The sequence below is a fragment of the Cimex lectularius genome, unplaced genomic scaffold, assembly GCF_000648675.2.
Source record: "Cimex lectularius strain Harlan isolate CLEC.00 unplaced genomic scaffold, Clec_2.1 scaffold65, whole genome shotgun sequence".
Lineage (NCBI taxonomy): Eukaryota > Metazoa > Arthropoda > Insecta > Hemiptera > Cimicidae > Cimex > Cimex lectularius.
In genome coordinates this window covers 206,761-228,823 of record NW_019392646.1, presented here as the reverse complement: position 1 = coordinate 228,823, position 22,063 = coordinate 206,761, and the positions used below count along the sequence as shown (strand labels likewise).

At 34.5% G+C, this 22,063-nt stretch overlaps 1 protein-coding gene across 6 annotated transcripts in view; it reads right to left on the bottom strand.

The window, feature by feature from the left end:
- Nucleotides 1-2,197: 2,197 nt before the first annotated feature.
- Nucleotides 2,198-22,063, bottom strand: part of LOC106674416 (zinc transporter 2-like) — a 63,028-nt gene continuing 43,162 nt past the window's right edge. For all 6 annotated transcript variants that reach the window (XM_014407111.2, XM_014407112.2, XM_014407116.2 and 3 more), the window contains exons 4-14: nucleotides 6,776-7,076; nucleotides 6,512-6,698; nucleotides 6,341-6,446; nucleotides 6,141-6,275; nucleotides 4,742-4,872; nucleotides 3,533-3,607; nucleotides 3,389-3,475; nucleotides 2,764-2,844; nucleotides 2,628-2,705; nucleotides 2,461-2,558; nucleotides 2,198-2,411 (exon numbers count right to left, since the gene is read on the bottom strand). In XM_014407111.2, the coding sequence (XP_014262597.1) occupies nucleotides 2,490-2,558; nucleotides 2,628-2,705; nucleotides 2,764-2,844; nucleotides 3,389-3,475; nucleotides 3,533-3,607; nucleotides 4,742-4,872; nucleotides 6,141-6,275; nucleotides 6,341-6,446; nucleotides 6,512-6,698; nucleotides 6,776-7,076 (1,250 nt within the window). In that variant the 3' untranslated portion in view covers nucleotides 2,198-2,411; nucleotides 2,461-2,489. The remainder of the gene's footprint in view (nucleotides 2,412-2,460; nucleotides 2,559-2,627; nucleotides 2,706-2,763; nucleotides 2,845-3,388; nucleotides 3,476-3,532; nucleotides 3,608-4,741; nucleotides 4,873-6,140; nucleotides 6,276-6,340; nucleotides 6,447-6,511; nucleotides 6,699-6,775; nucleotides 7,077-22,063) is intronic.

Below are 22,063 nucleotides of genomic sequence, written 5' to 3'. Positions count from 1 at the left end.
AACTTTTCAGCTCCGAAATAAAAACCGGAGGTTTGAAAAAATTTTTAATTAAATGTTTGTTTTGGTCAAGAATGAAGTATTTTAGAAAAACACCTTTTTCATTTTTTTAACGTCGTTTCGACCTTTATTCGTATCATCTTCAGGGCCTGGATGAATTACAAAACATATTTCGATTGGAAAAATACAACACAGATGTAAATATAAATTTTGAACCAAGTATTTCATACGCACATAAAGTGTGGTGGTATTCTTGTGGTGTTATATTGATTTTGTGTGAAATCATGAAACATGAATTTGTATTCTGCTGTTTTTATATGATTATGGCAAAGTGGGGAACGCGGTAAATCTGGGAAAAATTTTTTGATCATAGGCGGTTTTATTTAACTAAAAGGAAGTCGAAAATGGAGATTTTCTTGGATTGCATTTTTGATTCGTGGTTTATTCAGTATTAGAAAGGATGCTAATTATTATGGACTAAAAAGGAAAGGGAAACATAATAAAGTTTAATGGTTTATTTGTTAATGGTTAAACATTGTCTCTATTAATGTACGCCATTTCAAGAAAATTGACCCTGAAGTAATGCTGATGAAGGTACGTTTGTAGTATGCGAGCGACATGTGGACGGCCATTATCGTGCATTAGAATAGGATTGTCGCTGATTTCATCGAGGATAAGGAACTCACGATGTTCCAAAACTTCATCCGCCTAGCGTGTGGTTATCAAAGACCCTCCACGAACCACAACCAACTCCGTGCGACTCCCCATTGAAATTCCCGCCCACACCATCACTGAGCTACGTTGAAAAGGTTGGCTCTGGGAAAAATTACAGGCTTCGTACCTTTGTTTTCGCCTTCTACACACTCTTTCACGCCAATCTGGAGATCAAAGAGCAAATCAACATTCATCTGTAAAAAGTACAGCAGACCAATCGTCCAAATAAAATTGTGTTCTCGAGCAAATGCGAGCCGTGCAACTCTGTGTGTTCTTGTCATCCTCTTTGGGGCGAAAAGCCATGAGTCCATACTGATTTAATCATCTTCGAGCAGTGCGTTCAGAAATTTGGACACCTCGAACTTCCTGGAGCTGATGAATCCCATGAACAACAGTAAGGCGCCGGTTTCGCAAAATTCTAAAGGTCAAAAAACGGTCATCCTGTGGTTCTATTACCCTAGGACGTCTACAACCTGGCCTTCTATGGAAGGACCCAGTTTCTCGAAAACGTATAACTGCGTCTCGCAAAGTTTCGTAGGGAACTCCGATGGCAACAGCCGAATACCTGATAGAACGTCCATCATCAATAAGAGCCACACCACGCGCAGCATCCTCAGCACTAAGTGGCATTTTTAATTTTAAAAATTGAAATTAATAAAACAAACATGAAAATGAAACAGTTTATTGCTTCTGAGTTCAAATGAAACTCAATAAACATTTTAAATTCCGTAAATAGTAAACATTGAAAAAGCCTTTATCCTTGTTTTGGATTAAGGGTGTTTATCTCTAATTGATATTCCCAAGTTAAAACATTGCATAACAAAAATTTATTGATAAAAACAATGAGGCAAATTAAGAGCAGAGTTTTGTTTATGGAGAAAAAAAATTGGATGGAATTTTTTGTCTATCAGTGTATTTCATTGTTGGCCACTCCTCACGACTATAATAAATATTTTTAATTAAAACTACTGATATTGTTTTTGAGTGAAAAATTTAGAAAAGTGTTTATTATTGTAGGCTATTTCTAGCACATTAAGATGGAAATTTTTGTCAGAAAGAACTTGTTAGGTAAAATTTTTAGCCTTCAAAAGCAAGTATATAATATAGTGAATAAGAAAAAAATAAAAACATTTTCTCTCATGTGATAAGTTTAAAAGGTGTATAATAAGTTAACTGATTGTTATATGAAACTATTAGGGACTGTTTTCATTTTTCCATTCCTTCTTAACACATTTACTACGATGAAACCACAGAGTCAACAATGAGTTTTTTCACTGGTGGATGATGTCATGGTGATGTCAAGCTCAATTCTTTGAAATCTCTCAAAAAATATTCAATTGATAAACAAGACGAAACAGGTCCCACAGTGAACGTGTTAAACGAATAAATGAAAAGGGATAGTCTTAACACCAGCTTGTCAACAACCCCAGAGTGTATGAGAAGTCTAGTAAAATTATAACATCCAAATTTAAAAATTTAACGCTTATTCATATTAAAAATGTATTGCTGTATTTTTGAATCTGTTGAATTCGTGTGATTATATCTGCTTTTAGAACCAATGTATAACAGAATAATAAATAATCTTCTTTGTATTCAAAAATCGTATTAACAATCTGGACATTCCCTCGAATTTCTTGTTTGTTTAATAGGTGTTTGGAGTTGGGAATGTATAAGCCATCAGCTTCCAATTTGTCTTTTATCTGGAAAAAAATCTGTCAGTTTGTTCTCAGTCAGAAACAAAATAATTACTTAGGCAAAAGAAGTGGCATTAAAATGGACTAAAATCCCTTCTTTTTAGGATTAGTCTTTCCATGTTTTCTAATCTCTTCTCTGTCCGTAGAACGTTCCTAAAATGTTAGGCAGTATGGTTAATAATGAAAATTTTATTAAATAATTTTTTTGCGACATGTACTAACCTTTGGTGTGCTTTTACCTCTTGGCTGGCTATCTCGACTGAGTCCTGCTATACTCGATGAACGATCAGCATTTTTCTCCTTACATAAAATACAAAATAAATGAAAAGGTTTACATTGTGTATAAATTTTAACCAACCTGCTTTGCTTTACCAGCTGCACTTGAACTACCTTCCGAATCTTTTAAATTTGCTGTTTGTTTATGAGATGATTTCTTACGCTAAAGAAGAAATTTCATTAATTTCACAAATAGATAGTTTAGTTTACAGTTGTCTTTTTTGTAATTTTTATTTAAAACAGTACATTAAAATAATATTGAAAGCAAATACATAAAGAATATGTCATCTAAAGGAGTAATTTTTTTAAGCAAAAAAGGAGGATCATAAATAATGAAAGAACATAAAGATATTCAAACAAATGTAATGCATAATCAATTTATACGTCCTGCTGTTTATACTTGATTGATTTTTACTGAGGGTTTGCTTATTTTTCAAACCATCCCCCTATATTTAATTTAGATAAAGGTAGAATATTTTTCTAAATATTTTCTTTGCAGTTTGATTTTTCTAATCTTCCTTGTCTATCAATGCAGTTTTGTCAGCATTTTACCATCTTCAATGGTGAGTTCAGATTTCATGAGTCCAAGAAATTTTTTTTCTAGCAATTTTGTAACAGATTTAAACTAAAACTTAAACCTAATGTCCGATTGTTAAATAGAATTTAATAAAATAAAATATAAAATAAATAAATAAATAAAAATAAACCTTCTGTTTACTAGAGCCTCTTGTGTCTGTACTTTTAATCGATGCTTTGGCACCTGAACTACGTGTTAAACCGGAAATCTCCTGTAACTGAGTATAGCAATGGATTTTAATCATGTCAGAACCCTAAAATTATAGTTTATTTACAGTCTCTTTCAAACGGCTTAGTTTGGACTGCTTTCTCGGACTATCATCAGGCAAAGTCAATAGCCTGGAACTGTCCTGAAATAAATTTTTTTGGAGGGTTGAAATAAAATGACAACTTTTCCGTACACATAAGTACGCTTTAAATGCTTCAGTGATTATATTGCTTGCTTTTATTATTATATTTATTTATTAAAGATGAGAATAAATTCTAGAAACATGTCAAGTTTTTAAATGTTAATTTTTTTTAAATTAATGTAATAAAAATGATACAATCACTAAAGCTGGTCAATATAAAACTTGAAACTTTTATCTAGACAATCTGCTTATCATCCAAAGCAAGAATGTTTGGTAATAAATTTTTAATGTTTGAAAAGCTAAGGTAGAATGTGTTATTATTTTAACTTATTTATTTTTTAAACTTTAATCGCTAATTTCATATTATTTAGTTTGTATTTTTTTTTCTTTGTTGTATGTATTTATCTTTATTATGTTATAATTTAAATTTAAAATTTTCATTAACTTAAGAAAATTTTTCTGATTATTATTTTTTTGAGTTATAATAGGTAATATGAATTATGTAATTGACGGTGCTATCCTGGGGTTTGTTCTGTTTTTGGACTAATCCAATGGATAAATAAATAATTTATTGCTGATTTCCTTTATACAAAAATAATACTTTTTACAAATATATTTTTTGTTTTTAAACGATGAGGTGGTAAAAAGGTAATGGATACATTAAAAACAAATCTTTTTAAAAAAGATATATTTAAAAACTTAAATCATAGTAATATAATATCTTTATGAAAAATTGTACCTCATAAATCCATATGCAAAAATTAAATGAAAACATTATTTTTAACATAAAAAAAATAAAATTATTGTAAGTACAAAAATTTTGTTTTTTGTGACCTTGTCTGTTCATTATTCTGAGCCAAACAAGTGTAAAACAAAACTACACTATTAATTAAATAATTATATATAAACAGGATTCCTTAATCAAACAAAGGAACAAGGGACCAATAATTACATTAATTTGTGATTTGACATAATTTCATGTGTATACATAGACATATATATATCATATATATATCAGGCACTTTGGTGTTTATGTTGTGGAATGCCAGTCTTTAGTTTTTAAAATGGCATTACCATTTCTAAATAAATTAAATTAAAACCCTGATGAGGTAATTAATTGAATCAACGTGGCACCTGGCACTGTACACATTCCTCCATCTTTTGGGAAAAATTTTCAATCTGCAGGGTCATTTCAAAAAAGTTGTACTTCTGATGAATCCTCTGTGATGCAGTTTTAAGAATGTCCTGCGGAGTTGCACCTGGTTCTACGAATAAATAAACAATTATTTAAAAACATGAATTATGCAACAAAAACAATCGAACTATCAAAATTTTTGACAGAAATTAAGCAGAAGTATTTTTCGTTGGTTGTTTGCGTATGCAAAAATTAATCGAGTTTATCAGACAGTATACTTTCATATGTATTTAGTTTGAAAATGAGTTCATAATGTTTTTCAATGATTTGCTCTGAAAAAAGGTACTTAAGTTATTTTTATTTGTCATTTTAATTTGAAACATTGTAATTTAATAAGATTCTTAAATTCACTAATTCCGTGGTCCGCTTGACCAATTAACATATTACAATTAATCAAGGTTTTTTTAGCTGAGATAAAAAGTCAATGGCACGAGCGGGATTCGAACCCACGATCTTCGGCTTGATATGCCGCTGCTCTACCATTTGACTATTTAATAAGATGTTAACACTGCGACCGGACATAGTCGCCACTAATCAAGATGAAGTACATGTACTAGATCTTGCAGTGGCATATGAATCTGGCGACGCGCTAAGCCGTGTTGCGGAGGCAAAGGGCGAGAAGTACATGGTGCTTCACGACGTGCTCCGGGAGCAGTGCCCGAAGCCGTATTTTACGGCCAAAGCCATCGTGATCAGGGCCCATGGGGCAATTCCAATGAATAATAATTGGTCAAGCGGACCACGAAATTAGTGAATTTAATGATTTAAAAATGAATTATACTTCACTAAAGCTCTCCGTGGCCATTTCATTTGTCGTCGAGAATCCAATCCGATTACATGACATTTGAAAAATGGCAAAAAGGAGGGAAAATTCAAAAGGTGTCGTTGAGATGGGAAGTTAGTATCCGGATGGATCGAGGTCACGATAGCTCAGGTGGTAGAGCAACGGCGTATCAAGCCGAAGATCGTGGGTTCGAATCCCGCTCTTGCCATTGACTTTTTTATCTCAATTAAAAACCTTAATTAATTGTAATGTATTAATTGGTCAAGCGGACCACGAAATTAGTGAATTTAATATACTGTCTGTTTCATTAAATTTTCAAACCTTACCTTTCCCTACCAAGAATAAGTAGCGAAGCGCTTACACTGACTACTCTCTTATCACTTAAAGAAACACAAGCAAAAATAGAGAGATAGTTTGGCCATTGCCACTTATAATTTGTTTACAAGGACCTTAAATTGTCATTAAATTTACTATCAAAAAATGCTACAGACTTAATTTACAACCCGATACACACAATCAACATGTGAAGTTGTTACAGTAATATCAACACTTACTGATTGCCAAATGAGCAGCAAGTGCAGCTTTGTCAAGACTGAGGGCCCAAATCCTAAGGTTGTGCACGGCAACTACACCTTCAATATCCAAGAAAGTGTTAAGAACATCATTGAAGTCGACATCTCTTGGCATACCTTTAAATAGGCATAAAAAATTTTTTTTTATATAAGTTATCGCATATATGAATTTGCTTACGCACCTTCCATAAGGACAATAAGAGCATCTTTGATTATGGAGAATGTGGTCATCAGCACAAGAAATGAAAAAAGGAATGTGCAGATTGGGTCAACTATTTTCCAGTCATTCTGCAAGGGAAAAAAAATCAATTTTCTTGTTCCATCAAGTGTGAACAATAATGTTTAAGACATACCCTATAATAAATAACAATAGCTGCAATTAAAACTCCAACACTTTGGATGAGATCACCAAGGACATGAATGAATGCTGCCCTGACATTTATATTTTTCTTATTTTTTTTTAGTGGAAGTTCAGACTCAAGTTGATTATGGTGGTGGCCACCATGGGAGTGAGAATGCTGATGTAGTGTCATGCCCATACTGCAAAAATTTTCAATTAAAATTAGCAAAAAATAAGGAGAAAAATGAAAAATTTTGATGAATCATTTCATACTCACACTAAATTAACAACTACTCCTACAGCTGAGGTAACTAACATAACAAAAGCGTCGATTTCATAATTTCCCAGCACAATTCTCTCAATGGCCATATAGACTAGAATACCAGTTACAATCCAAATAGTTAAGACAGATGTGAGGGCTCCAATAACCTCTGCCCTGTGCCAGCCGAAAGGCATGAGACGAGTCGGCTTCCTTGTTGACATCCACAAAGAGAATAAAGAGATCATAAACCCGGCAAAGTCCGTCAAGAGGTGAGCTGCATCTGTCGCGATCGCTAGTGAATGAGACAAAATGCCTCCTGAAACAAACAGAAAAAAAAAATTAAGACTGTGGAAAAAAGTTGTAAAATTATTACACTAGTTCACTACTAAAACTTGTTCCAGTTAATAACAAGTGTTCATTAATTCACCAAAAACTCCATTAATGACTGAGCGAATTTTTATTACATATCACCATGGTCGCACAGTAGTTAGGATTTGATATGTGTTTGACAAGATAGCGGGGAAATCCTGGCATAGCTCATGACTTTTTAATTAATCATAATATATAAAAAAAATATTGTAAAGTGGTTTAAGCCCTTGCCCTAACACTCAAAGGGAAACTGGAAGTTTTTTTTATATATATATTATAAAGGCATACAACCACGATGGGTCAAAACTGCCTTGACGATGAATTAATCGTAGGGAGAAGAAGACAGAGAGCGATAGGCCAGGAGGGCAGGGACATCAAGAGCGGGCGCACCCCCACAGTGAACCGGACACCACAAGACCAGGCAAGAACCAGACACCTAGACCAGCTCCTCTCCACACAAGACCTTAGTGGTCAAGAGACAGTGGCAGACTTCTCAGAGGGCTGCGCATGGTGTGCCAGCATCCGCAGCCCTCCCAAGTTCTGGGGTTCAAACTCAACCCAGAGGCCAGCCCACGTGCCCAGCCCTACCCACCCCCGGCACCGGCCCCCCAGGAGCCGCGCCCGTACCCAAGGCCGTCCCGCCCTCCTACTCATTGTTATTCACAATTTATCGGTCAACCCAGATTCAGTTAGGAACTCAAAAAGCTTTTTAATGTTAGCTGGGGAATCTTTCAAAATTTCGGTCACATTGTTTCCAAGCTTATGTTTGATCCGAAGGTCTTCGTAGTTTCTGCATGTTGACAGAATATGCTTGATGGTGATTATTTCACTACAAGTTGTGCATCTTGGGGGAGGTTCTCTGGCCATTAGGTGACCATGTGTTAGTCTTGTGTGACCTATCCTGAGCCTGGCCAGCACGGTTTCTTCTTTTCGAGATCTTTGCATTGTCGTGTCCCACTGTCTGACACTTTCCTTAATTTCTCTGAGTTTGTTATCCTCGGTATTTCGCCATTCCGATTGCCAGAGGTTCCAAATTTTTCTTTTAAGAAACACAGCAAAGTCTTCACATGGCACTTCCGGCACGTAAATACCATTCGATGCAGCGCATTTCGCTGCTCGGTCAGCCTCCTCGTTGCCTTTTATACCACAGTGACCTGGGACCCACAAAAAACTAACTGCTGTACTTGTACTATTTTTTATAGCAAGTAAAATCTCTTGGATTCTTGGATTTATGGAAAATTTGTTTTTGATGGTCAATGAACTGGAAGTTTAGTACTCCTGTTTGTCAGGAATTACTACTTCAATTTCATTATTTCAAAACAAAAAATACATTATATTTTGAAGGTAAAAAATTAGAATCTGTTTAAATAATTCAGAATTTTAGATCCTCACATTTTCATATCAAGTGTGTAAATTATAAATAGGTGAAATGTAGTTCAATCATCACATATCATTTTTCAAAGCTTTCAAATTGTATAAATTGCTATAGACGAAGTTTTTCTTTTCCCCTGAGCATTAAGTTATTAAGTTATTCAATCACCTACTTTTTCTTTCTATCTACAAATTTTAATTTTTAAATTTAAAAACAATTGTAAGTTCACAAAAAAATCTGTACCAATTTATGGGGACTTAAGAAACTCGCGTTTCCCACATGGTTGATTCTTGAATTGAATGAACCCTCTTAACTGTGCTAAGTGATAAATTGCTTCAATCATAAAGATTCCAATATGGAATGCCTACATATACTGTAATGCCTAATGTAGTACTATGTATCTACGATTGACTATGAAAGAAGCCATGTAAATTGCAAAACGGACCGACGACCATACCAAGTTCAAGTGTATGTGGCCAGTGTGCTTAACATTTCCAGAACTGTCCGAATGGTCTTCCTTTGCTATCAAGATAATGGAGGTTATTCAAGAAGGCGTGGATCAGGTCGCCATCGTCTCACATTTCAAAGAGATGATCGTTTCTATTTATTTATTTATTTTTTTTTTTACGAGGGTTCGCAACAGCAGCGGTCATATAAACCTTCAGGATGCCGGTGTTTTTGAAAAAAAGCCCATTTGTAAGTATGTCGGGTTCGAATGCAGGGCCGCTGGATTCGAACCCGGGACCTTTACCTTACAGTGATGAGCGCCGTGTCAAAGACTAAACCTTGCGGCCACCGAGTCCCCTGATCTTTCTATTGTTTCAAATGTACGTAATCGACCTGCATTTTGTGTAAATACATACAATGAATATAATAAGAACTTTACAACTCATTCTAATAAAGCCTTAAGTCAACTTATGATATCTTTGAATAAGTCAAAAATAAAAAAGTTAATCTTAGTAACAATATAGCAATTGTTCATTTAATTGTATATCAATTGGGAAAACTGTAAAAACATAAAATATATCAAATAAGTAGTTGTTTTCAACAAATTCGACCAAGTGGCTTTATTTAGAGCACAGTAGGTTTATAGTATGCCATATATTTTTTTAGGAAAGGGACAAGAGTGAAAGAAAATTCCAGGGGCGTCAGTAAGAATTGAACCCTTGATTAACCACAGTCCCTATCAAGTGAAATAAAGACCCATTAATGGAATTTTTCAAAGACAGGATTTAGTTAAAACCTGAAGGGGTAATGTCAGGCAAATAAGTTGGGTGGGGTAGTACATCCCAGTACTCCGACAATTTCAGACATGACTACTGCAAATAGCCCATGCCAGTCATTTTTCACCAATTTTTTTTTATTTTTGACCATTTTTTAATCATTCCAGTTTTATTTATTATTTATTAAGCAGTATACACTAGAATTAACAGTTCTATCAATAGACCCAACTGTACATGGGATATTTAATTTTTGAAGTATAGATTTGTCAAGTTTGGTTTAATTACATCAGAACATTTATATTTTATATATGTACTTGTTTTACTACAATCAAATGATGAGCCAAGAGATAGTTTGGAACCTTGTGGTAGGGGTGAATTGGCAGCAGGTTCACTCGTACAATTCATGTCGAAACATGTTTGTAATTCCTTCAACCTGATGACGAGTGTTTAAAATGCTTGAAATCCAGATTGTTGAAAACAATCAACTGTGAGTAAGAATTATCTTTAAAACAGTAAAAAAATCATCAGAAGTAAAACTTTTTTGAGATTACCTTTCATCCTATCACATTCAAAACTTTTCCCAAAAGATAGAGGAATGTGTACAGTGTGAAGTGCCACATTTATTCAATTAATTACCTCCAACATGTTTTTAATTTAATTTATTTAGATTGCTTTATTTTTGAAGTAATTAAAAAAATTAAATGGCGAAGATACTCTATTTTTCCTTCATTTTAAATTAGGCAAAAACTTGTGAAACCATCAGATTTTGAACTAAACTGAAGAAAAACACCTTTTAAGAGTGTAGTTCAATAATAATTGGATCAGCATTGCTTCAAAACACAAAGAACACGCTATGGATTTATTTTACAATTTTATATAATTCATTCATTTGGCACAAAGGACCTCACTTGCAATGCCCGAGTTAGATACTGGTATGTAAATCAATCGAATTGATATTAAAACCAATAAATTAATTTCAATTTCATTAGATATTCGTCTCAAATAATTGAGCTGCTAAGTGCCAAAATCCCAAAATACAATTTATTCGTTTTTATTGATGTACAATGCCTGACAAATGCTGTGGCCAGAACAAAAACCGAAGCATGCTCACATTAGTGGTAAAGAGGTACTCACAGAAAACACCCACAAGTTTCCAGTGCACGGACACACTTTTCTATTGTGCGATCAGGACTTTGCAATAAATGTCAAAGCTAAATGAGGCAAAAGACCTGTTTGAAATATATTGCTCACCACTAATCCTTTCTTCCTTTCTAGTAGTCAACAAAACCGACTTCTTTGAATGGATGGAAGTAGGAGACCAACTTTTGGATACAAAAAGATGGGTAGTTCCAAAGCAACCAAGAGTTAACAATTTGGTGTCATTAGTGTTTTTTTTCTCCCCCCCCCCGTAGTGTCAATGCTGTAAGACCATGAATGGGTGGTCAAACCGTTTTCAATTTCGACAAAGCCAACCACAGTCTACCTTCAAGTGAATATCAATGTTTGATAGACAATATTTCAGATTCCATCTTGAAATCTACTTTCAAGTCCAATACTCACCCCCCATTTTTGACTCTGACAGGAGAACAAAAAAAGTCAACCGTTCATTGAAAAAGAAACGTTTACTTTCTTCTTCCATGTGCCAAAACTTACCTATTTGAATACAGATTTTCTATCTACACAGCTTCAAAACTAAATACTGAAGCTGTCTAGGATGCAGAACCCGAAATCCGCCTCCAGCTATCAAAAATTAAATTCAACATGTGCAAATAGTGCAGGCTAAAAAAACATCACTCTTCCCATTAATTCGTTTATCATTAATGTTCAAATCTTTTGAAATTGGCTCAATACTATTGATTCGTTCTGTCCAATTTGATTTTTGTATTCGGGAATTTGTATTTAAAGTTAAGTAGTTAATCTAATGTTTTGCTTTCATTGTGATATCCCCTTCCATCACCTAATTAGGACTGGCTAATTTACAAAAATTCAATTTATTACATACTATAATTATCTCATTTTAAATACTTGAATGAGAGCGGTCAACCCGGGATTTTGTTCTGTGAAAGGGGTCCGCAAGGTAAAAAGTTAGGGAAGTAATGCATAACAAATAAAAATTAACAAGAGTTGAGATATTCTCATGTATTTTTTGTTTGAAGCCTTTTCGAACACTTCCGCTCCTTTTGACGGCTAAGCCAGTTTGCATAAACGAACGGAAACAATTGGCCAAAACTCATAATAACTGGGGAAATGGAACCCGTTAAATTGGCGAAATTGGATCTGTAAAATCCGGGAAATTGGTGAAAGGAATGCTGCCGGCGAGGTGCGGAGGCCCGGCGGCAATTGGCACTCGGCACGTCCTTGGCTGCGTACGTGCGGTCGACACAGGAAATGTCAAGATACATCTGATGTGGTCCTGCATTTTTATTTCCTTCGATGGTATGAGATTTAAAGTTCAAAAAGGCAATTACCTCTTTCATGAATTTTACACGCAGTTTAATGACGTATTATCACCTAGCAAGTTAAAACTAAAACACGTGGTTTTTATTTTACCAACATCTAGAAATCGGTCGTCGGATCCCAGAACAGTGGAATATCTGCTGGCTAGAACTCGAATGGGTCTAGTAAATGTTGTTATTTATGGAATTTAGAACTTTGTACAATTCTACTGTAGAAAGGTGATCAAAAGCTATTCTGGCATGATGCCGACTTGTTGCTTGCAAGTTAACACAGGAAGTTAGGCTTATGATTTTACTCTGTCTCCGTACACCGTACGCGGCACCGCGTTTTACTTCATTTCACATTATTTCTCCAAGTTTTATTCCTACTTGTTCGCGACGGTGTTCATTTCAACACGTATGCACATCCCTTCATTTTAAACGGTAGGATCGATTAAGATCCAAAAAAGTCATTCGATGACTGCCAATGGTACGACCCTCTGTTCCATATCCAGTTTGATCCATTTTTCGCTGCATGTGACAATACGGTCAAAAAACGTCTTCACTGTGTCGTTAGAGGATAATCACGTCGGTAGATTTATAAGAAATCCACTTCTTCCCAAGTCGATATAAGCTAGGGCGAATGGTTTTATCGATTATATCGCACACCTACAAGAAAAGTGCCACAAGCCGCAAGATTATAAAAACCGGATTATTTAGTTTTTTTTAAGTATTCGGGTGTATGAATCTAAAGGAAAAATGACACAACTGTTTGTGGACACTTAGCTTCTAAGCAGCACTATGTGTCCCTTTTAAATTGGTAAAGCACTGTCACCATTCACAAAAAATAGCATATCTTAGTTCTGTGTCGAGCTTTAAAGCATCGGTTTAAGTATTTATCAGGAAAAGTGGGACATTTCGAGTTACGTCAGTTTTTTCTTGTATAGCGAAGATTTTATGCTGTACTAGGGTTACATTTTCACATTATGAAATACAATTGTTAAATCAACTGTACAAGAATGTTTTTCGTAATGTGAAATTAATATAGGCCCTGATGATGATCTTAAAATAGGTAGAAAGCTAAGCAGTAACAACTGAATTTGCTTTTTTCTTCAAGACCATACCTTGATCCAGTGTTCATGATTTTTTTTTTTTTTTTTTGACTGTTTTGTTTTAAATTTTACATTATTTTATAGTTGAAACTATTTTTTAATGTTTTAATTACATTATTTTTAATGATCAATAAAACCTTTTATTCAATAATTAATTCTGTATTTTAAATAACAAATTAGCCCTGACTCCAGGAGGTCATTAGCCCATTTAAGTCATAAATAATCTTAGTAAAACTTACAACATGGTTATTTATGCTCGTTTGTTAGGTTTGTATGTTGTCTTTTACTATTAAAAATAAATTAATACGATTATAACCTAACTTAAAATACCGAGGGCCAATATATGCAAAAAAAGTGATACAACTCAAAAAGGTTAGTTTTTAGGGGCAGTACAGCTGGAATTTTAAAACTTTTGCATTTTCCCTTAAGTCTTCGTCAAATGAAAGACAATAAAGATAAATGCTATAGCCAGCAACTATAATGGCGAGTACTTAATACACACATAAGAAAAAATAAGTAAACTTCCATTTATCTCTCCTGTAAAATATTCTTGTTTTGAATTGTGTCACTTATCTGGTGAGTGTGCGATATACGTTGAACACTGACAAGCTCCTGACATGTTTGACCCGAATCAATTCAATAGCTTCCCTCATTTAGTCTTCCATCAAGACCGAAAGTCTACCAGACCGTAGTTCATCTTAAATCCCCTCATTCACAAAAGCAAACATTTTTTAAACACTTTTGGGAAGTCGATTACTTATTGTTTCATCGGCGAACGCAGCGCAAATTTTACGAGCTGCCCTAGTATCGAGTATAAATTTACACAAGTCATGAGAAAGAAAATGTTTTTTAATTTACAGTGAACGTTTAAAACAATTTTTCTGTATGCTGTCATATTATATACTTGGTATTACGTGATGTATACACCTATCCTCCAATGCAAATAGATAATGTTGATTAACTGTATTAAAACAATAACAAATGAAAAACCGCACGAACTTTTCTTGTTACCTGGTAGTTTGGTGGTTTCCATTCAACCTTGTCCACCGCACAGTGGTCAGAGGCGACAAAAACCTACTTTTTAAATATTTTATTTTGGCTTTAACAATTTATATTGCTAAACATATTTTTCAGCCGGCTAGCTGTTAGGGCCATTGCTTACTTAAGAGTTCGTAATTTACTTCTGCAACCCCACTCCATCAACTACCCTAAAATTATGTACAATCTAAACCTATGGTTGGGAAGTAGGCAAGGCTTTTGTTTTTTCCAGCCTTTATTCACCCGATAAATACATAATCACAGAGTAAAAATCTCTTATTCACTATATTAGTGATCCTAATTGGTTCGACAGGTCTGTGAGTACTCGCTATTTCACCACGTCCGTGGCTTTGGCTTTGCTTCAAGTGACCTACGTGAGTCACAACCTTTTCAAAGACAGTCAATTATGGTATGGGGTGGAATCAACGTCTATGTCCGTACCGATCTGATTATAATACAGAATAGATCTTTGACTATACTAGATACATTGAGGAAGTTCTTCTGGAAGCCATTCGCTCCATTTTTGGGGAAAACTTCGTGTAAATGTTCGACCGCATGTAGCTCCAGTTGTCACCCAATTAAGAGCAAAACTAGGAAATAAAATTGATAGTTAAATTTTAATCTATCACACTAAATGGTTTTCCGGTGTTTTGGTGATTTTTTTTTCAAACCATCAGAATTAAATAATTTTTATGAAAACTCACGAATTTCTGATCGGAATCAATTTATCCATGAGTACACCTAAGCCACCGGAAACAATCTTCACAACTTCCTATAAAGTCTCAAAGGACTATAAAGGAGAGGAAGAACACAGGAGAGCAACAGACACAATGATATGGTACATACATGGCTCCAAAGCAAACGAAGGAACCGGATCAGGCGTTTTCTGTACAAGCCCAAAACATGACCAATCAAACTCATTAGGGAAGTACACTTCGGTCTTTCGAGCAGAAATACATGCCATCAATGCTTGTGCCCTGGAAAATCTTAAAAGAAGTTACACTGACAAAAAATCCTCATAAGATCAGATAGCCAAGCAGCCATTAAAGCAATAGCAAGTAAAAGAATCACATCAAAATTGGTCAGTGAATGCATCCAAAATCTCCAAAGGGGAAACACAACAACCTGATGAAATCTTGGGTGCCAGGGCACAGGGAAATTTGGTAACGAGAAAGCAGACATACTGGCCAGAGGAGGATCTGCAAGACCATACATAGGCCCCGAACCTATTCTTGGTATAACAAAAACAAATATAGAATCCTCCATTGCAGAATGGATCCAAACAAAACAAAAGGAGAAGTGGATAAACTCTAGCGGTGGTAGACATAGTAAACTTATGATGAAACAACCCTCACCAAGACTGGCAAAAACACTGCTGCAATTGGAGAGGGCCAAACTCAGAGGAGTGGTAGGACTACTAACCGGTCACTGGCATCTGAGAAAATGTCTACATAACATGGGTATATACAGCGATGATCCCATTTGCAGATTATGTAATGAGGAGGAAACAGCCACGCATATCATCTTTGAATGCGAAGCAACAGCTCAGAGGAGATTTGACCTAACGTACGGAAAAACTTAGGGAATCAATTGCAACAGCGACAGTCAATGACCTGATACTTCTAAGAAGGATTGAGTCTATTGCACTGAACTAAGGAACTAGGGAGATACAATAAGCCAGAAGGCTGTAGTGCAAACCCCGCTTCCTAGTATCCTTTTTCGCCATACCATACCTCAGCCAATTGCCGCCGCTGCCTATATTTTTACAATAAAATAAAATAAAAAAGTTCCACGTTGGTGTGTACAGAAAGTGTTTACTGTCAGGAACACTAGTCGTATAAGTTTTTTAGACGATTTAAAGACCACCAAGTCGGAGGGTTGTTTTGGTGAAATTGCTTTCAAACCATCAAAAAATCATTTTCATTAAAATTTATAAATCTTTGGTCTCGTTTAATTTGGTTTACATTAAAATAAGTGTGTTGAATTAATATCCTTTAAAGAAATAGGCCAATGCTAGGAAGTGGTAGTCTGAAGAAGCAAGGTCAGCGGTAGAGTATGGTGGAAGTTCAATTCCAGGATTTCGCCAGACTTTCGTACATACGTGGTAGTTGTTTTAAATAGACCTTATCAATTTACAGAACATTATCGTATCGCCGTGTCGCGTATCATACACTGATACGCAATAGTGCAACGAGTATCGGTAACGGGTCTCCAGATACGATGGAATAGGAATCGATTTATTCTTGAGTATACCTCAACAAATTGCCGCCGCGTCATATATTTGCATTATCTATTCTTTAAAATAAAATGAAAATAAATAAATAAAAAATTTCTACGTTGGTGTATAAAGAAAATGGTTACTGTCAGGAACAGACTAGCGGTATACGTATTTTAACCGATTTGAAGATCCAGCTTGTCGGAGGGTTGTATACATTTTTTTTTAAATGATGCGCACTACTACCTTTTCTCGGTCCCTAATAGGGTAGAAAATTTCCAACAGGACACAACTTTCATAAGGCGATTCTTCTCGGGAAAGGTAGGAGCTTACAACGTGATGACAAATTCGCTAGACTCAACTATACAGCCAGTGCGCCGCATCCGTATGCTTAGCATTCTTTAATGTGACGACCAAAAACCGCCAATTGTCCGATCATCCCGTTATGTTTCAACGTCAATTTTGACATGGAGTTAGCAACGTAGACTGTATCCACTGCGATATGCAACAAGTGGATACATTAAGATATTTGATTTTTAAATCGAAAACTAGGCATGGACTTTGAAACAAAACAACCCCCCTAATTTTACCAGAAACGCCTTTCGAAAACCTCATTGCTAGTAGGAATTGTTTCCATGTAGCCCAATCATAATTTGTTTTTAATGGAGCAACCGGCATATTTTCGGTCGACGTTCTGTTTCCAGGTGGGTGGAACTTCCAAACGTGCTCTTTTCGCTTTCTCTAACCTGTATCAGTGATGATTCACAATCGACTGTGACAAACCTTGGCTTTTTTTAGGATAGGCCTCCTATCCCTGCAGATGGTCGACCAGGGCCTTGCTCGCTTTCCAGACGTGTAGTCGACTCACTTTCAAAAATTTCAAAACGCCTCCGCACAGTCCGGCAATTGAGCATATCCTTCTCTTCAAATTCGCGGTCAAAACGCTTGGATAAGGAGGCTGTCAATTTCCTTCTCTAGTAATCGGCGGTGCAAATTCCGTTAATTTTTTTTTTTAATATAAACACGCCATAAATCTGTACTTATCATGGCAGACAAACGATTCATTTAATGTTTACTTTTCATTTGGCGCCAGATAGTTTACACAATAGGAAAGATTATTTTAAACTTACATTTCGGCTGATGAATCTATTATGAGTTCTTTAGATTATTTTTTATTTGCAACTTTTTCTTTTAATTACGACATTTATTATTAGTTTTATTTGATTAGTGTTATATACGCATTTATGCAGCCAGCTTTCGAAGTAGAAAGTACGAACAATTCGTATAAAATAAAACGCAACGGTTTAGGCGTTGACACGGCGCTCATCACTGTAAGGTAAAGGTCCCGGGTTCGAATCCAGCGGCCCTGCATTCGAACCCGACATACTTACACGTGGGCTTTTTTTGCAACAACACCGGCATCCTGAGGGTTTATATGACCTTTGCTGTTGCGAACCCTCGTTAAAAAAAGGAATGAAAATTGTGCTTATCATTAATGTTCTAATTTCAGTATTTCCGAATTACTCCGGCTTCAAAAAGAGTCCAACCAAACGAGGTTGTTTAATTACTTGCGAACATGATATCTTAGTAAATCTTTCTGTTTTAGGATAGGATTAACATACGAAATTAGAAGACCATTATACTTCATTATACATTCTCATACTGTTCTCACTGATCAAGGTTGTTTCATTACTTCTGAACATGATCTCTTATTAAATCCTTACCGGTTTTAGGATAGGATTTAGGAAATTTTCGCTTCATTACTTACTAATACTTCAGTAATTCCTTTTGTTTACATCCTCATTCGACTATTCTCATTGATGGACCGAGGATGATATCGCAGAAACAAAACAATTCTCCCTCACCACTCACACATATCAATTAATAATTAATTAAATATCTGGAATAACGTTGATTATATAAAAATGTTTTGCAATTTAATACATCGGAACATACCGTAAGCATAACTTTATGATTTTGCACAGTTCTTCCAATTTTTAAACAGACCTAATTGTTCGTTTGCGTAGATTCTTTTGGAAAAGTTATATAATTATAATGAAGATGGACGTTAAAATCCAATCAGTGGTGTTCTGAGTAGTTATGTGTGCAGACAAAATAAGACGGCATGATCAGGGATTTTTTTATTTATGGATATTTTTAGTCAGACCTAAACGTTCATTTGCGTAGATTCTTTTGGAAAAGTTATATAATGAATATGGACGTTTAAACGGAATCTGTGGTACTGAGTATTTGGGGACGCTTGGACAAAATAAGACGGCACGTGGTTTCAAAGTAATTAAGTTATGAACTTCAAAGTTGTTCATTTTGTGTTGCACCAAATGAAAAAATTATGTAATTTCTTTGATTTCTTCTTAAGGTCTATTGGACGATATCGCAATATCACTCAATTTTCTCGCCTCATTTTAAGTTAACATTCTAAAGGATTTCAAGTACACCAAGAGCAATAAGACTGGAAAAAANCTCAATTATATGATATTAATTGGTCAAGCGGACCACGAAATTAGTGAATTTAAAAAATTGTATTAAAGTTGGAAACCGACATTTTTTACCCACTGCTAAAAGTTGGCAATAATGAATGATAACATCATATTTGATAGTTACAACTTATTATTTATTATTAAACTAGGTTTTCCCCGCTACTTCGTCCACGCGGGACTGTTTTAATGTACCTTTCTAATGCTATGGAGAATGATAGTATAACTTTCATATATAATGTCTCATTTCTCAAATTACTTTCTTCTTCAGTTCACTTCGGTCTATACATGGTAAAAATTGTCCATATGATCGATCCCTTTAGGGCCTTTTTTTGCGGCTAATCATGTCATTATAGGTATGCACTATCGAAATTTCAGCCCTTTAGATCCAGCCGTTTGATCTGTGCGTTGTCTGTCAGTCAGTCACGAACTGTTTTATATAGATAGATAACAAGAAAATGAGTCAACATCTGCAATATTTGAAGGAAAATAAAAGATAAATATGATGATATTATAAGGAAAGAAGTTTCTAACGATGCTGAATGAGGATACGAACCAAGGCCAGAAAGGCAGAAAAATAATTAGTGCACTTCTTCAAGATAAGAACTGTTTGTAGTTAAATTCTGGACACACTGACGTCTAACGTTGAATCATGATTTGAAGCTCAAAAAAACTAAGTTCCCATGTTTGTTAAATTATAATAATTTTCATACAAATAGGAAACATTTCTCCTAGAACGTATTGGAAGAAATAAAAAATTTACAAATTTATGAGATTTCTCTTTGTGGTCTGCGGGGTATTGACGATTATCTGTTATCGTCGCTTCGTTTCGGAGTTTAAAAATCACGCAGACTCAATACAAAATTTGGCGAATTCATTATTTTTTACTATCGTACTATTACAATATTTTTAATTATTCAAATTACACTTTCAAATTTGATATACTGTTTGTAAATTCATCCCGAAAATGACATAAATGAGCAATATAGTTCACACAAATGTAAGAAAAAATCAGTAAAACTGAATAATTTGGACGTTACATTCATTCATGGGAACCCTCCTTGTAATAATTGTGATATACCTTTTTTAAATTGTATAAATGTGAATTAAATGCAATAGTTGTACTAATTTAACATGGGCTAAATTTAATTTATTGAAAGTTAAAGATTTGACTTATTGATTAAAGGATATCAAGGATTGGTGACTGTTAGAAAGGAAAAATACTACTGGTTTTACGACCAATGGTTTTAATTACTTCAAGGTACGGAAATACATACCATACAAAAATAAATTAACATTAAAGAGAAAAAGGGAAATTTTAGTAACGTTAAATGAAAAAAGGGTAATTTAAAATGAAGACACTGCACTCCTACTCCCCATTTTTTTTTTTTTTTTATTGAATATTCTAGGAAAAAATTTTCAAATTATGGACGAAATTGTTTCCAACAGGCACAACAAAAAGGTTTGAACCAATAAGGAAGAGAAGAAAATTTTATACTTAAGTTTGATTGTACCTCAAAAATATCGAGGACGGCTAACCTAACCAAATTTCTCTCAATGGGAAGCTAAAAGAACACTTGGTAAAACTATTCCGCTTCTCATTTAGTTAAAAGTTAATTAAGTTGTAAAGACATTTAAGCGAGTTGTTGAACATTTAACAAGACAAAAAATGATCCGAAATTAAAGAGTGGTACATGAGAGAAGGATAGCGAGGAGAAGAAGGAGAAGAACAAGAACAAGAACAAGAACAAGAAGAAACGAGAGAGAGAGAGAGAGAGAGAGAGAGAGAGAGAGAGATTTAATTGTAGTAGCTATGAAGAAGATATAATTTTCGAAAATCAGCGTACGTATATAAAATAAAACGAGTACACTTGTCACAATGGATAAATAAATATTTACAATAAACAAAATATACGAATATGTGTTACCTAAAAAATTTCAAAAATTCGTCTGCACAATAAAAGGCATTTGTTTATAAATTAATTATTTCATTGAATTGGTTTATATTATGGTCTTGAATTGGTTGTCAGATACAGCTTTACAATATTTCACCATCAAATAGTTTGTGCCAGTATACGCGACTTTCGGTCTGTTATAGGTGTTTTTATTTTGAGATTGAATGAAGTTCATTTTGACATTTAGTTTCATTATCGTGTACAGTATTTACAATTTGTAAAATTTACAAATGGTATTTACAACACACATGAAACATCATTTAAGACTATAAAAAATACAGGGGTTTGCATTTGTAAATCAATAAAAGCCTGCCTGCAGTATCCTTATCCTGAATATTTTTTCCGAGAATCTTTTTGAGCATTTCACCATACCAAAATGGAGTTAGAAACATGGGCATTAAATCACACATAAAATTCTTTTATTTATTCTTTAATTGTTATCTAGGGGAAAACGGTTGCCGAGTGGTTAAGGCGTCCGATTCGCCTGCGGTCCTGGGATCGAATAACGGCACAGTTTATGGCGTTTTACGTGAGCATAGTATGAAAAAACTACTGTAAAATGATTTGACTCCTCATCGGGTTGAGCAGACGTTAAGCCCTCATTTATGACAGGAATTAATTTACTATTTGTTATCTGTGTAGCCACCTTCATTAAAATATATCTGAGTGTGAAATGCATAGTAGGCAGCCCAGGTTTGGTGACATATGAAATTACGAAGAAGACACAAGTGGCTGCCAAAATTTTGCTTTTTGGCAAGTAAAAAGCGTTTAAGAAAACAAAATACCTAATTAAAACTTCAATAAAAAATATTCCATGGTGTAACACTGGAAGATTTAGTCATTAAAATTAAGTTAGTTTTACCCCATCTGTTTATATAATTGTGTGCCTTCAGATGACTTTCATTATATTTTTGTTATTTTTTAATAGAACAAGCATTTGAGAAGCAATAAATCTTTTATTAATTATTAAGTTAAGACAAATTCATCACTATTTTTTGCGTTACAATTTTTGTAAACTGGATATTTTCAGTTAGTTTAATCTATAATTCGAAGTGATAAAACTTTCAACCAAGATTAAAGATAAAAGTT